This window comes from Ornithorhynchus anatinus, chromosome X1, assembly GCF_004115215.2.
Source record: "Ornithorhynchus anatinus isolate Pmale09 chromosome X1, mOrnAna1.pri.v4, whole genome shotgun sequence".
Taxonomy (NCBI): domain Eukaryota; kingdom Metazoa; phylum Chordata; class Mammalia; order Monotremata; family Ornithorhynchidae; genus Ornithorhynchus; species Ornithorhynchus anatinus.
Genome location: NC_041749.1, coordinates 16,972,413 through 16,988,307, shown reverse-complemented (window position 1 = coordinate 16,988,307; position 15,895 = coordinate 16,972,413). Strand labels below are relative to the sequence as shown.

Here is a 15,895-nt window from a genome sequence, read left to right as displayed (position 1 = left end):
ATGAAATTAATACCATCGGCCGATGGGCTACTCTGGTGCAGCAACCCCCCCCATGCCTCCCGACACGAGCTTTGGTGTGTGGTAATCATAATTATAATAATTATTATGGTACTTCTTAAGCACTTACTATGTGCCAAGCCCTGTTTTAAGCACTGGGGTAGATACAAGTTAATCAGGTTGGACACAATCCCTGTCTCCCATGGGGCTCACACTCTTAATCCCCATTTTACAGATGAGGTAACTCAGGCCCAGGGAAGTGAAATGGCTTGCCCGAGGTCACACAGCAGACATGTGGCAGAGGCGGGATTAGAACACATGACCTTCTGACTTCCAGGCCCGGGCTCTATCCACAATGCCACGGGCTTTGGAGTCAGGGCTCATGAGTTCGAATCCCAGCTCTGCCACTTGTCAGCTGTGTGACTGTGGGCAAGTCACTTAACTTCTCTGTGCCTCAGTTCCCTCATCTGTAAAATGGGGATTAAGACTGTGAGCCCCACGTGGGACAACCTGATTCCCCTGTGTTTATCCCAGCGCTTAGAACAGTGCTCTGCACATAGTAAGCGCTTAACAAATACCAACATGCTCCTTTTCTACTAACACCTTGAATTAACACATTCTTTAGAGAAAGCTGGGGCTTCGTGGACATAAAGAGTCACAATTTGTCCTCCCAGTACACATCCCTGGGAAACAAGGAGTGGGTAAATATAATGGTCAGAGTCCCTATTTTGAAGACTGTGAGCCCATTGCTGGGTAGGGATTGTCTCTATCTGTTACTGATTTATACTTTCCAAGCGCTTAGTACAGTGCTCTGCACACAGTAAGTGCACAATAAACACGACTGAATGAAAGGGTGTGTGAATTCCGATCTGAGACTTGTCTGGGATAAAGCTGCCATAAAGTAAACTGGAGTAACAATCCTCATATGTTTATTCTCTGTACCTCAGTTACCTCATCTGTAAAATGGGGATTAAGAGTGTGAACCCCATGGGGAACAAGGGACTGTGTCCAACCTGATCCGCTTGTATCTACCCCAGAGCTTAGAACAATGCCTGGCACAGAGTAAGCGCTTAACAAGTACCATAATAATAATGATAGTATTTTTTATTATTCCTCTCTGCCCTGGGCCATTGGACACAGCTGAATTTACTCACTCGGCAGAATAGGGGAGAACTGTGCTCATGATTCTGTCACTGAAGGCACTGAGAAATAGAGAGTCTAAGTGGCTCACCTCAAGGCTCATTGAGTCAGGGGCACAACTTGGATGCAAACCGAAGCCTGTCTTCTTCTCAGTGTCCTTTCCTCTAGGCTACACTAAGCGCTAGACTGTACGCTCTTTATGGCCAAGGATCGTGTCTGCTAACTCTGTTGTACTCTCCCAAGCATTTAGTGCACTGTTCTGCACAAAGTAAGCACTCAATAAATACCACTGACTGCAGCGTGGCTCGGTGGAAAGAGCCCGGGCTCGGGAGTCAGAGGTCATGGGTTCGATTCCCGGATCTGCCACTCGTCAGCTGTGTGACTGTGGGCAAGTCACTTCACTTCTCTGTGCCTCAGTTCCCTCATCTGTAAAATGGGGATTAACTGTGAGCCTCACGTGGGACAACCTGATTACCCTGTATCTATCCCAGCACTTAGAACAGTGCTCTGCACATAGTAAGCGCTTAACAAATACCAACATTATTATTAGTAGCTCATTTAATTACTATTATTATTATTAAATTTGTTAAACGCTTACTTTGTGTCAAGCACTCTTCTGAGCACTGGGGTAGATTCAAGTTAATCAGGTTGGACAGTTTCTGTACCACTTGGAGCTCACATTCTTTGTAGGAGAGAGAATGGGTATTTAATCCCCATTTCACAGCTGAGGAAACTGAAGCATAGAGGAGTTAAGGTATGTGGAAGAGCTGGGATTAGAACTCAGGACCTCTGACTCCCAGGCGCCTGCTCTTTTCACTTTTTGGGCAAGTCACTAAATGTTGGTATTGGTTAAGCGCTTACTATGTGCAGAACACTGTTCTAAGCACTGGGGTACAGGGTAATCAGGTTGTCCCATGTGAGGCTCACGGTTAATCCCCATTTTACAGATGAGGCAACTGAGCCACAGAGAAGTGAAGTGACTTGCCCACAGTCACACAGCTGACAAGTGGCAGAGCCGGGAATCGAACCCATGACCTCTGACTCCGAAGCCCAGGCTCTTTCCACTGAGCCACGCTGCTTCCCCTGGGCCTCAGTTCCCTCATCTGTAAAACGGGGATTAAGACTGTAAGCCTTATATGGGAAATGGACTGTGTTCAACCTGTTACTGAATTGTACATTCCAAGCACCGCACTTTAGTGAGCGCTCAATAAATACTATTGAATGAATGATTAGCTTCTATCTACAGTGCTTAGAGCAGTACCTAGCACATAAAGAATGCTTAACAAAATTTCCACTAAAAAAGCACTGTGAACACAATTTTGAGATGACTGAGCAATTTGTACTTAGTGTGCTCAAAACATGTTAAATAGTCTAATAGCACATTTTCTGGACAAACGATGGATCCCTCTAAAGAGTAAAATAAATGTGTGGCCTCCCTTAAGTGAGTAGGATTGGATTCCTTTGAAATAAATATAGTGAACGGGACATACGTCTCTAAGGTCTCCTTTTCCTCTCAAAGCCTACCCTCTTGACAAAGATGCCTGACCAATCAGGAGAACTGTCCCAGAATCACCACGGGATTTCTTGTCTGGTCCCGGCCAGCAGTCCTCTCCCAACCCAAAATTGCTAGGATTATACCTTTCCTTGGCAACCTGTTCTGGAGGGGAGCATCCACTGTGCTTCGGGGAAGACTGGGGTGAGCATTAAGACGGTTCCACCCCTCCCGCGTTTCCCCAGAGGTCACAGAAAGGTGAGATGCTCTACTTCCTGGACACCTACTTGTACTGTGGGGCTTGGCATGACTGCTTCAAATGACTGGCAGAAGGACTGAAGCCGACGGCTGGCCTGGTCCACTGAATCCTGCACCAGCTTTCTGAAGGTAGCCTCCGGGACTTGACTGTGAGGAAGCTGAAAGACAAAGAGAAGACTTATTAAATGAGATTCGCTGTGGGCGGGGAATGTGCCCATCAATTCTCCCAAGTGTTTAGTGAAGTGCTCCGCACACAGTAAGCGCTCAAGAAATACAGTTGATTGATTGATTGAGACCTCACGGTAGGGAGCAGATGCAGATAGCCTGGAAAGACAATATGCAGAGGCAGAGAAGGGAGGAAAGGTCCTCCAGTAGGTGAAGATTCCTCTTTTCCTAGCACTGGAGAAGTTCATTCATTCAATTGTATTTATTGATCTTTTACTGGGTGCAGAGCACTGTACTAAGCACTATAAACAGACACATTCCCAGCCCACAAGAAGCTATACACCGTCCCAAGCAGAAAACTCAGTGGCCCTTTTGGATTTTCCAGACATTAATGACACTTGAGATTCTCTGAGAGAAGCCATTACTAACGGCTCTCCTCTCTGATTTAAAGTAATTGGGTCTGGATTCCCTCATCGCTGTTAGGATTGTGGAAAGCTCAGAAGCACCTACTCTTCCGACCCTGAGGTTATGGCCATAGGAAAGGTTTCTTGCATCCCAAACCACCACAGGCACCAGTAGGACCTGTCGTGGGTGAACCAGCTCAAGATGGAGGTGGCTCTGAGCTGGCATCGCTCCGCCAGAGCCACCTCAGTCTTGAGGTGAAGACTTCACCTTCACTGCACTGACCAGGATTTCCATATCTCCTGCATTAAAGGAGGAGGCGTGAAGAATATTCTTAAATGGAAAGAGGCCCAGGTACATCAATAATTTGCCTGCGGTTGAGGTATTTCACGGACACCTTCAATCAGTGATATTTGAGTGCTCAATGTGTGCAGAGCCCTGTACTAAGCGCCAGGGAGAGTACACTGTAACACTTTCCCTGCCCACAGGAAGTTTAGAGCTTAGAGGAGAAGTGTATGGTCTTCAGGGCCAGCAGAGCCACTTTTAGAGCCCAAGACAGTATTTAATAATAATGTTGGTATTTGTTAAGCGCTTACTATGTGCAGAGCACTGTTCTAAGCGCTGGGGTAGACACAGGGGAATCAGGTTGTCCCACGTGGGGCTCACAATCTTAATCCCCATTTTACAGATGAGGTAACTGAAGCACCAAGAAGTTAAGTGACTTGCCAACAGTCACACAGCTGACAAGTGGCAGAGCTGGGATTCGAACCCATGACCTCTGACTCCAAAGCCCATGCTCTTTTCACTGAGCCACGCTATTTGTAGGAGATGAGGAAAGGCTCATATCAGGTTGGGGCTGTCCAATCTCAGTTGGGCTGGTTTCAAGATCTGATCACTCCCTCTCCCTTTCCTCAAACAGGAATGGGCCAGGAGAAAGAGATTCCTGTTCTGAGTGCCAAGCTCTTACTTTGTTTTGGCCCTCGTGTATTTATTTGTTTTTTATTTACTTGAGCCTATTATATGTCTCTATTAGTTCTCTCTGAACTATGCTTTTTCCCTAATGGATTGTAAATTCTTTAGTGCAGGGACTGAAACTTTGAATACTTGGATATGTTCCAGTGCTTTGCACACCATAGATGCTCAATCTATATTACCGTTAATTCCCACAAATATCATCTCCCCCTCTGAACCTTTAAGTCTGAAGCTTGAAACTTCCTATGTTTAAATCTTGCCTACAGTCAGAGACCATTAATACAACATAAAGCACAGTCTAACCTTCACTCCCAAGTCAAGCATAGGCCAGGAAGTCCGAGGACTTGGGTTCTAATTCCACCTCTGCCACTTGCCTGCTGGATGACTTTGGGAAAGTCACTTGACTGGTTTTTTATGGTATTTGTTAAGCACTTACTAAGCGTCAAGCACCGTACCATGCATTGGGGTAGGTACAAGCCAATCAGGCCGAACGCAGTTGTTATCCCACTTGGGGCTCACAGTCTAAGTGGAGGGAGGATCGTCTTGTAACTGCCCCAGCACCTACTACAGTGCCTGGCACATAGTCAGTGCTTAACAGATCCAATAAAAAACAGGTACTGAATATTCATTTTACTGTTGAGAAAACCGAGTCACCCAGAAGTTAAGTGACTTGCCCAAGGTCACACAGAAGGCAAGTGGCAGAACCTGGATTGGAATCCATGTCCTCTGACTCCCGGGCCCATACTTTTTCCACTAGGCCATGCTTCCTTTTTATGCCTCAGTTTCCCTATCCACAAGCTGGGATTCAACCCTTTTTCATCCTCCTACTTGAGACTGTGAGCCCAGTGTGGGGTAGGAACTTTGTCTGACCTGATTATCTTGTATCTACCCTAATGCTTAGTACAGTTCTTGGCATAATAACAATTAAAATTATTATAATAATTGTGGTATCTGGTAAGCATTTAATATGTGCCAGGCACTGTATTAAGTGCTGGAGTAGATACAAATTAATCGGGTTGGACAAAGTCCCCGTCCTATGTGGAGCTCACAGTCTTACTCCCCATTTTACAGATGAAGTCACTGAAGCCCAGAGAAGTGAAGTGACTTGCCCAAAGTCACACAGCAAACAAGTGCTCCATCACTTCACTGTTCTTTTATCTCAGTTCCCTCATCTGTAAAATGGGGATTACAACTGTGAGCCCCATATGGGACATGGACTGTGTCCAACCTGATTAGCTTGTATCTACTTGGCACATAGTAAGCACTTAACCAATACCATCTAAAAAGTTTTAGCCAATGACTCTTTTAGCTTTTCAGACATAATTTCGCTATTGTTCTTGTCTGTCCGTCTCCCCTGATCAGACCGTAAGCCCGTCAAAGGGCAGGGACTGTCTCTGTTACCGATTTATACATTCCAAGCGCTTAGTACAGTGCTCTGCACATAGTAAGCGCTCAATAAATACTATTGAATGAACGAATGAATGGAAAAAATGGTAGAATGGAATTAGAACCCAGGTCTTTCTGACTCCCAGAGCTTCGCTCTAACCACTAGGCCATCAGCACGTAGTAAGTGCTGAACAAATATGCCCATTTGGGAGTGAACTGAGGCTGCAGTTTTCATTAGTGCCGTGAATGGATTTCCCCACTCCTCCTCGACGATTGATCATGTCCTCTCCCTCAGCTGACTGGGGCGGGGCAGACCCATCAGCCCCCTTTACCTGGGCCAGCTTTCCCTCCGCCTCACTCAGCACCCGCTGGGCCAGGTCCCGCTGGAGGGCCATCAGTGTCCGGAGGATTTGCCCCAGCCACCGGGCGGCCACCTGGTTAAACCGGGGGAGTTCGGACACCAGCAGGGAATTCAGGGCCTGGTAGGTGTGCCTGGTGGCCTCCTCCTCGTAAGTCACGCTGCCCGTCTCGGCCCGCTTCTCCTCCACCCGCTCGAAGTCCAGCAGCTTGTCCAGACGCTTCCTGATGAGGTTCCGGGGCCCCGCGAGCGATTCCGTCAGGTGGCACAGCGGGCGGTACACGAGGCTTTCCAATCGCCGCTTCTGCCGGAAGAGACCAAAGGCCCTCAGACATGCTGCCGTCTCCCAGCAGCACCTGGGAGCACAGCTAACAGTATTGTAATAATAATAACAATTGTAATAGTGGTATTTGTTAAGCACTTATTATGTGTCAGGCACTGTACTAAGCATTGAGGTGGGGGGGAATAAGCGAATGGGGTTGGACGCATTCCCTGTTCCATATCGGGCTCACAGTTTTAAATCCCGATTTTACAGATGAGGTAAGTGAAGCCCAGAGAAATGAAGTGATTTGCCCGGGGTCACACAGCAGACAAGTGGCAGAGCCAGAATTAGAACTCGTGACCTTCTGACTACCATCCCCATGCTCTATCCACTACGCCATGCTACTCTCCCATGTGTTCAGTTAAGCAGATCTGACTGAAAATGGAAATGGGTCTTGTTCCCTTTATTACTTTCCGGGCCAATGACGTATTGTAGATACAGTGACAACCCTAACCCCTGGTAAGAACAGCAGACGCGACACAATTCATTCATTCAATCGTATTGATTGAGCGCTTACCATGTGCAAAGCACTGTCCTAAGCGTGTGGGAGAGTACCATTTAACAATAAACTGACACATTCCCTGCCCACAACGAGCTTACAGTCTAGATGATAATAACGTTGGTATTTGTTAAGTGCTCACTATGTGCAGAGCACTGTTCTAAGGGCCGGGATAGATACAGGGGAATCAGGTTGTCCCACGTGGGGGGGGGTCACAGTCTTAATCCCCATTTTACAGATGAGGTAATTGAGGCCCAGAGAAGTGAAGTGACTTGCCCACCGTCACACAGCTGACAAGTGGCCGAGCCGGGAATTCGAACCCATGACCTCTGACTCCCAAGCCCGTGCTCTTTCCACCGAGCCACGCTGCTTCCCAGTACATCTCCTCACCAAGCCCCTGCCCCCCACAAAAGCAGATTTGGGGCTTAGCTAACATTCTCACACTCCCATCTGCCCCAGGAGGAAATGAATGAACCAAGGTTTCACTTACAAACTCCAAGAAGACCAGATGGTGGAGATTATTCGCAAGTCGGTGGTAGTGTTGGACGGGACCCTCCTCAATCTCCAGGTCACATTCATGTGGTTTCGAGCTAAGGAAAGCCTAATAAAGAGTAAGAGAAGGACCTGAGAACCGACAGACCCAAAGCACATCTTCGTGTTTCAGAATGGAAAAGGAAACAAGCCCTAGAGAGCTTTCCAAGTCAATTTAAAAATAATAATACTGATGGTATTTGTAAAGCGTTACTATGTGTCAAGTACTGTTGTAAATGCTGGGGGAGAATCAAGCTAATAATAATAATGTTGGTATTTGTTAAGCGCTTACTATGTGCAGAGCACTGTTCTAAGCGCTGGAGTAGATAGAGGGTCATCAGTTTGTCCCACGTGAGGCTCACAGTTAATCCCCATTTTCCAGATGAGGTAACTGAGGCACAGAGAAGTGGAGTGACTTGCCCACGGTCACACAGCTGACAAGTGGCAGAGTCGGGTTTCGAACCCATGACCTCTGACTCCCAAGCCCGGGCTCTTTCCACTGAGCCACGCTGCTTCTCTAAAATGTTGGTATCTGTTAAGTGCTTACAAGGTGCAGAGCACTGTTCTAAGCGCTGGGGGAGATACAGGGTAATCGGGTTGTCCCATGAGAGGCTCACAGTCTTCATCCCCATTTTCCAGATGAGGTAACTGAGGCACAGAGAAGTTAAGTGACTTGCCCACAGTCACACAGCTGACAAGTGGCAGAGCAGGGATTCGAACCCCAGACCTCTGACTCCCTAGACCATGCTCTTTCCACTGAGCCATGCTGCTTCTCCAATCAGGATGGGCACAGTCCCTGCCCACATGGGGCTCACAGCATTGATTTCCATTTTACAGAGAAGTGAAGTGAGTTGCCCAAGGTCACACAGCAGACTAGTGGTGGAGCCGGGATTAGAACACATGGCCTTCTGATTCCCAGGCCAGCAAGACTGAACTCCTCATCTTCCCTCCCAAACCCGGTCCTCTCCCAGACTTCCCTATCACCGTGGATGGCACGACCGTCCTTCCCGTCTCTCGGGCCCACGATCTCGGTGTCATCCTTGACTCGTCTCTCTCGTTCGCCCCACGCATCCTATCCGTTACCGAGACCTGCCGGTTTCACCTTTACGATATAGCCAAGATCCGCCCTTTCCTCTCCACCCAAACGGCTACCTTACCGCTACGGGCTCTCGTTATATTCCGGCTAGACTACCGTGTCGGCCTTCTCTCTGACCTCCCTTCCTCCTCTCTCGCCCCGCTCCGGTCTATTCTTCACTCCGCTGCCCGGCTCATCTTCCTGCAGAAACGCTCTGGGCCTGTCACTCCCCTTCTTAAACAACTCCAGTGGTCGCCTATCGACCTCCGCTCCAAACAGAAACTCCTCACTCTAGGCTTCGAGGCTCTACATCGCCTCGCCCCTTCCTACCTCTCCTCCCTTCTCTCTTTCTACCGCCCACCCCGCACGCTCCGCTCCTCCGCCGCCCGCCTCCTCGCCGTCCCTCGGTCTCGCCCGTCCCGCCGTCGACCCCCGGGCCGCATCCTCCCGCGGTCCCGGAACGCCCTCCCTCCTCACCTCCGCCAAACCGATTCTCTTCCCCTCTTCGAAACCCTACTTAAAACTCACCTCCTCCGAGAGGCCTTCCCAGGCTGAGCTCCTCTTCTCCCTCTACTCCCTCTACCACCCCCCCTCCACCTCTCCGCAGCTTAACCCTCTTTTTCCCCCATTTCCCTCTGCTCCTCCCCCTCTCCCTTCCCATCCCCTCGGCACCGTACTCGTCCGCTCAACTGTATATATTTTCATTACCCTATTTATTTTGTTAATGAAATGTACATCGCCTCGATTCTATTTAGTTGCCATCGGTTTTTACGAGATGTTCTTCCCCTCGACTCTATTTAGCGCCATCGTTCTTGTCCGTCCATCTCCCCCGATTAGACCGTAAGCCCGTCAAATGGCAGGGACCGTCTCTATCTGTTACCGACTTGTTCATTCCAAGCGCTTAGTACAGTGCTCTGCACATAGTAAGCGCTCAATAAATACTATTGAATGAATATCCACTTCACCATGCTGCTCCTCACAAAATCATCCAGCGGCGTGGCTCAGGGGAAAGAGCCCGGGCTTGGGAGTCAGAGGTCATGGGTTCGAATTCCGGCTCGGCCACTTGCCAGCTATGTGACTGTGGGCAAGTCACTTCACTTCTCTATGCCTCAGTTCCCTCATCTGTAAAATGGGGATGAAGACTGTGAGCCTCACATGGGACAACCTGATTACCCTGTCTCAACCCCAGCGCTTAGAACAGTACTCTGCACATAGTAAGCACTTAATAAATGCCAACATTATTATTATTATCCAGCAAGATCCTGGTCTCGGTGATGGTGAAGAAGAGTAGCGTGGCTTACTGGAAAGAGCCTGGGGCTGGGAATCGGAGGACCTGGGATCAAATTCCACCTCTGCCACTTAACCAAATCGTATTGTTGAGCGCTTGCTATGTTCGGAGCACTGTATTAAGTGCTTGGGACAGTACAATATAGCAGAGTCCGTAGTCACGTTCCCTGCCCAAAACGAGCTTGTAGTCTAGACCTCTGTTTTGTGACCTTGGGCGGGTCTCTTAATTTCACCATACCTCAGTTACCTCACCTGTAAAATGGAGATTAAATCCTCCTCCTTGCAATTTAGCCCATGAGCCCCATGTGGGACAGGGACTGTATCCAACCTGAATATCTTATAGCTATCCTAGGGCTTAGTACAGTATTCATCGCATAATAAGAGCTTAACAAGTACCACAAAAACAAAGAAGGAGTGAGAGATGAACAGGCTAAGGATGAAGGGGAGTTTGCCTATGAAAGGACAGAGAATTCTAGGAACCTCTGGGATCTGCTTAGTCAAATTGGGGTGAGCCCAGGAAGCCTAAAGACGCTACAGTTGAAGAGCCCACAAGGATTTCTGCTCCATTTAGAATTGGGAACCTGTTCCCATTTCAGCCTAGAATCCCCAGGACTCTCCCCCAAGCAGATCAAAATTCCTTGGGTGGAACAGGATCACAACAGACCGCCCCAAAATATGTCTTTTTGGTTTCTTTAATCTGAACTGTAACAGCGTGGCCTAGTGCACAGAGCACGAGCCCGGGGGTCAGAAGGATCTAGGTTCTAATCCCCGCTTCCCCACGTGTCTGCTGTGTGACCTTGGGCCAGTCACTTCACTTCTCGGTGCCTCTGTTCTCTCATATGTAAAATGGGGATTAAGACTTGTGAGACCCGTGTGGGACAGGAACTGGGTCCAGCTTGATTAGCCTGAGTCTACCTCAGTGTTTAGCACAAAGTATGCACTTAAATACCAAGAATAAAAACCCAAAAAACAAACAAAACAAAAAACTGAGCCTCTGGGGCCGAAAACTGATCCATAACCTGTAGTCATTGTAGAATTTGGGCAGTTGGAAAGATAATGCTGCAGCAGAATTCAAAAAGTTAACCAGAGGATAGGAAGGAGGCTGGAAGAGAGGATGGTATTCCTGTGCCCCTAAGAGTCTTAGGGAAGAGTATACAACCATCCCTCTCTAGCACCTCTCTTCCAAGGCGATCTCATTTACTCAGTTTGCCCCTGAGCTGTTTCCAAGCTCTCCTTGTGAGCTGGAAGTTCTAACCATGAATGTCTTTGTCTCTCTTCCCTTCAGATCCTCTTTTTTGCTGATATATACTCAGTACAGTCACCTCCAAGTTCTTCAGGTAAGATGCCACGTTTTCCTTCAGCTCAATCACACACAACGTCACATCGTGGAACTTCTCTTCCAAATCGTCAAACTCTTTGTCTTCGGTCTGAAATTCAATAGATAGAATTGTTTTTTAATGGTATCTGTTAAGCGCTTAACATGGGTCAGGCACTGTACTAAGCACCGGGGTAGATATAAGCTAATCGGGTTGGACACAGTCTATGTTTCACGTGGGATTCACCGTCTTAATTCCCATTTTACAGATGAGGGAAGTGGGGCACAGAGAAGTGAAGTGACTCGTCCTAGGTCACACAAAAAGATGGAATGGAGCCGGGATTAGAACTCAGGTCCTTCTGCCTCCCAGGCCCGTGCTCTATCCACTAGACCACGCTGCTTCTCCGCGGATCACACTGGGATGGTCTGCCCTGCTTGACTTCATGGTCACGTGACTGCAGCAGCCCATTTCTCACTCCATAAATCATAGGCCCCAAACCACTAAATCACCTCTGTCAGGACGGCACCTGGAGAGTTTCCAGTACTCTTCCAGTCTCGGCTACTGGAGAGACACTCAAGCAGAGGCCTGTCCATCCCATTCCTAGATGGTGCAGTGGCTAGCAAGTGGAAGGCGATCTGCTACAAGTCAAAACTCACCTGTGCTAGGCAGCGGCGGCACGGGAGGGTCAAGGTCGGAGACTCGAGTTTACTGTGCGCCAGGCGGCAACGGTAAACCACTTCCTTATCGTTATCAAGAAAACTACCGATCCACTACGAGAACGTTTGCAGAGGAGGTGAGGCGTTCTGGGATAGACGTGTCCGTGGAGTCGCTTTGGTTCGGAGGTGACTCGACGGCAGACTTTGAGCCCATTCTGAGCAGGGATTGTCTCTCTTTATTGCTGAATTATACTTTTCAAGCACTTAGTACAGATCTCTGCACACAGTAAGTGCTCAATAAATATGATCGAATGAAGACAAGACAAAACATTTACCCCATCTGTAAAATGGGGATTAAAACTGTGAGCCCCACGTGGGACAACCTGATCACCTTGTATCCCCCCTGTGCTTAGAACAGTGCTTTGCATATAGTAAGCGCTTAACAAATACCACCGTTATTATTAATCAGTGAAGACAGAAGCAAAGCCAACCTCGCACCCTCTTAGGCAACCTCAGGGTTGCCCTATTCTGATCTGATCTACCTTATCTTCTACAATATGGAATTGTTCGTAGACATGTTCCCTGCCCACAGTGAGCTTGCAGCCTTAAGTGACTTGCTCAAGGTCCACAAGTGGTGGAGCTAGGATTAGAACCCAGGTCCTCTGACTCCTAGGCCCTTGCTCTTTTCTGTGGGCAAGTCACTTCACTTCTCTGTGCCTCAGTTCCCTCATCTGTAAAATGGGGATGAAGACTGTGAGCCTCACATGGGACCCTGTATCTACCTCAGCGCTTAGAACAGTGCTCTGCACGTAGTAAGCGCTTAACAGATACCAACATTATTATTATCATTTCCACATCGGTTTGTGTGTTGCTCCCGTCCCATCCCCCACGTCATTTCTAGATGTCAGTGGCCACGATGGGCAGCAAGGCCCCAAGCAGAATGATTTATCAGAAAGACACTCACCCTGGACACAATCCCAGCTTCCTGTTTAAACATCTGGCTCAGCCGTGTAGTCTTCTTGGAAATGGAGTGCGTGTTAATCCGATAAAACCGCTCCCTCAGAGTTAGGTGCTCAGCCTTGTTGTACTTAGTTGCTGGAGTGTGTACCGTGGAGCGGAGAGAAAGGGAACCCATTAAAGTTAGAGACACTGCTGAGAGATCTGGTTTAGGTCCTTTACACACCCTCAAGACTAGCGGTTGAAGGGGGAAATCTGTGAAGGCTAAAGACAAATAGACTTAGATACCGGATGCTACCGAATTCCTTTAATCTTCCATAATTGCGAAGGGGTGGCCTGGGGAATAATAATAATAATAGTATTTGTTGAGAGCATACTATGTTGGTATTTTTGAAGCGCTTACTATGTGCAGAGCACTGTTCTAAGCGCTGGGGTAGACACAGGGGAATCAGGTTGTCCCACGTGGGGCTCCCAGTCTTAATCCCCATTTTACAGATGAGGGAACTGAGGCACAGAGAAGTGAAGTGACTTGCCCACAGTCACACAGCTGACAAGTGGCGGAGCAGGGATTCGAACCCATGACCTCTGACTCCAAAGCCCGGGCTCTTTCCACTGAGCCACGCTGCTTCATCCAGCACTGTTCTAAAGGGTGGGGTAGATACAGGCTAATCAGGCTGGACATAGTCCCTGTCCCACATGGGGCTCAGAGTCTTAATCCCCATTTTACAAATGGGATAACCGAGGTACAGAGTGAAATGACTTGCCCAAGGTCACCCAGCGGACAAGTGGAAGAGTCGGGAGTAGAACCCAGGTCCTTCTGACTCCCAGGCCCGTGCTCTCTCTACTAGGCCAGCCAGCCAGGAGGAAGCAGGGGAGGGCACGTTGGCCAACTGGCCAACATCCTCACCAACTTCTCTGCGCCTCTTGTACTCGTTGATGTTGGCGTTGATCTCCTGAAGGGCCGCGGTGGCTTCCTGAAGGCCTGGGAAGGCACGGTCTTCGGGGGAGGTGTATTCCAGAATCTTCTGCAGCAGCAGAGGGTACTTGGTAATCCGCTGCACGGGCATCACCAGCAAGAAGCTCAGCCCTGAAGGTCCGGCTTGAGGCCTGGAAGAGAATGTTGGACTAGAAACATTCAGTCAAACTTCATTCAGTCGTATTTATTGAGCGTTTACTGTGTGCAGAGCACTGTACGAAGCACTTGGAGAGTACAATTCAGCAACAGAGACAATCCCTACCCAAGAATGGGCTCACGCTCTAGAAGAGGGAGACAGACAACAACAAAAAAAACACAAGTAGGCCTCAATAGCATCAAAATAGATAAATAGAATTATAGAAATCACTGAAAGTCCACCCCTCTAAGGGCTTGGATGTGAGGGGGAAAGCCACTGTACTCTCATCATGGGCAAGTATGTCTGCCGATTCTATTCCGTGGTCTGCCCCCAAGCATTCAGTATAGTGCTCTGCACACAATAAGTGCTCAATAAAGAAGCAGTGTAGTCTAGTGGAAAGAGCACGGGCCTGGGAGTCACAGGACCTCGGTTGTAATCCCGCCTCTGCCTCTTGTCTGAACTCAGGCAAATCACTTAGCTTCTCTCTGCCTCAGTTACCTCAACTGTAAAATGGGGATTCAGAGAGCGAGTCCTCTGTGGGACACGGATTGTGTTCAACCCGATTAGCTTGTATCTGCCCCATGTTTAGTATAGTGCCTGGCACAGTAAGCGCTGCACAAATACCTTAAACCTCAGTTAGTCGGTCTGCTAAATGGGAAGGGAGGCAGCAAGGCCTAGAAGCAAGAGCAGGGGACCAGAATTTAGGAGGTTCTAAACCCAGGTTCTAATCCCTGCTCTACTCTGAGCCTGCTGGGTGACCTTGGACAGGTCTCATGACATTTCTGTGCCTCAGTATCCTCATCTATTAAATGGAGATGAGGATAATAATTGTGGTATCTGTTAAGAGTTTACTAGGTTCCATACGCTGTACTAAATGCTGTAATGGATACAAACAAATCAGGTTGGATATAGTCCCTGTCCCACATGGGGCTCACAGTAATAGTGACATTTGTTAACTATGTGCCAGGTCCCGTACTAAGCACTGGGGTAGATACAAGCAAACCAGGTTGGACACAGTCCCTGTCCCACATGGGGCTCATAGTCTTAATCTCAATTTTACAGATGAGGTAACTGAGGGCCAGAGAAGTTAAATGACTTGCCCAGGGTCACCCAGGATCCAGGATTAGAACCCAGGTCCTTCTGATTCCCAGGTCCGTGCTCTTTCCACTAGGCCATGCTGCTTCTCAGTGCCTGCCCTCCCTACCTCTTCATCATTCAATCAATCACTGGTACTTATTGAGCACTTACTATGCACAGAGTACTGTACTAAGCACTTGGGAGAGTACAAAACAACAGAACTGTACTTTGACTGTGAATCCTCTGTGAGATGGGATCTGTATCTGAACTGAACTTCTTACATCTACCCGAGGGTTTAAGACATATTAAACTTTTTTTTTTTTTATGGTATTTGGCAAGTGCCAGGCACCGTACTAAATGGTGGGGTGGATACAGGCTAGTCGAGTTGGACACCGTCCATGTCCCTCATGGGCCTCACAGTCTTAATCCCCATTTTGCAGATTAGGTAAGTGGGAGACAGAGAAGTTAAACAACTTACCCAAGGTCACACAGCAGACAAGCAGACTTAAATATCATAATTAACTAACCTCATATTATCAGCTACTTGGGACAGAATTCCCAGCCCCATGGTCATGTACATTTCAGATAAGGATCTCTTAGGAGGCTGAGTCCTTAACCAAATGTTCAGTAACAAAATCGTCCAAGAGGGGTTAAGGATGAGCTCTCGGGCCTTTCCACTGGGCAGGAGAAAAGAAGGAGGGGGAAGGGAAGGAGTACGGATCAGGGTCCCATGAGGGCAGCAGATCCAGGATTATTTTCGTCAAGGGAGGAGGGAAGCGGAGCAAGCTAGAGTCAGCTGTCGGGTGTGCACAGAAGTCCGTCTTCTGGACAGAACAACTGGTCTCCGCTGGGGTTGGCGGGTCAGTCAGCTGCCGCCCTTGGAAAGGTCAGGC

At 48.4% G+C, this 15,895-nt stretch overlaps 1 protein-coding gene and 1 long non-coding RNA gene across 2 annotated transcripts in view; one reads left to right on the top strand and one right to left on the bottom strand.

The window, feature by feature from the left end:
- Window positions 1-15,895, bottom strand: part of ARHGEF37 (Rho guanine nucleotide exchange factor 37) — a 37,297-nt gene that overhangs the window by 3,354 nt on the left and 18,048 nt on the right. The window contains exons 5-10 of the mRNA XM_029051241.2: window positions 13,721-13,920; window positions 12,821-12,951; window positions 11,207-11,311; window positions 7,482-7,592; window positions 6,145-6,474; window positions 2,917-3,045 (exon numbers count right to left, since the gene is read on the bottom strand). Of these exons, the coding sequence (XP_028907074.1) occupies window positions 2,917-3,045; window positions 6,145-6,474; window positions 7,482-7,592; window positions 11,207-11,311; window positions 12,821-12,951; window positions 13,721-13,920 (1,006 nt within the window). The remainder of the gene's footprint in view (window positions 1-2,916; window positions 3,046-6,144; window positions 6,475-7,481; window positions 7,593-11,206; window positions 11,312-12,820; window positions 12,952-13,720; window positions 13,921-15,895) is intronic.
- Window positions 1-15,895, top strand: part of LOC120638052 — a 59,282-nt gene that overhangs the window by 37,573 nt on the left and 5,814 nt on the right. The window contains exon 2 of the long non-coding RNA XR_005659508.1: window positions 11,170-11,221. This is a non-coding gene — a long non-coding RNA (uncharacterized LOC120638052). The remainder of the gene's footprint in view (window positions 1-11,169; window positions 11,222-15,895) is intronic.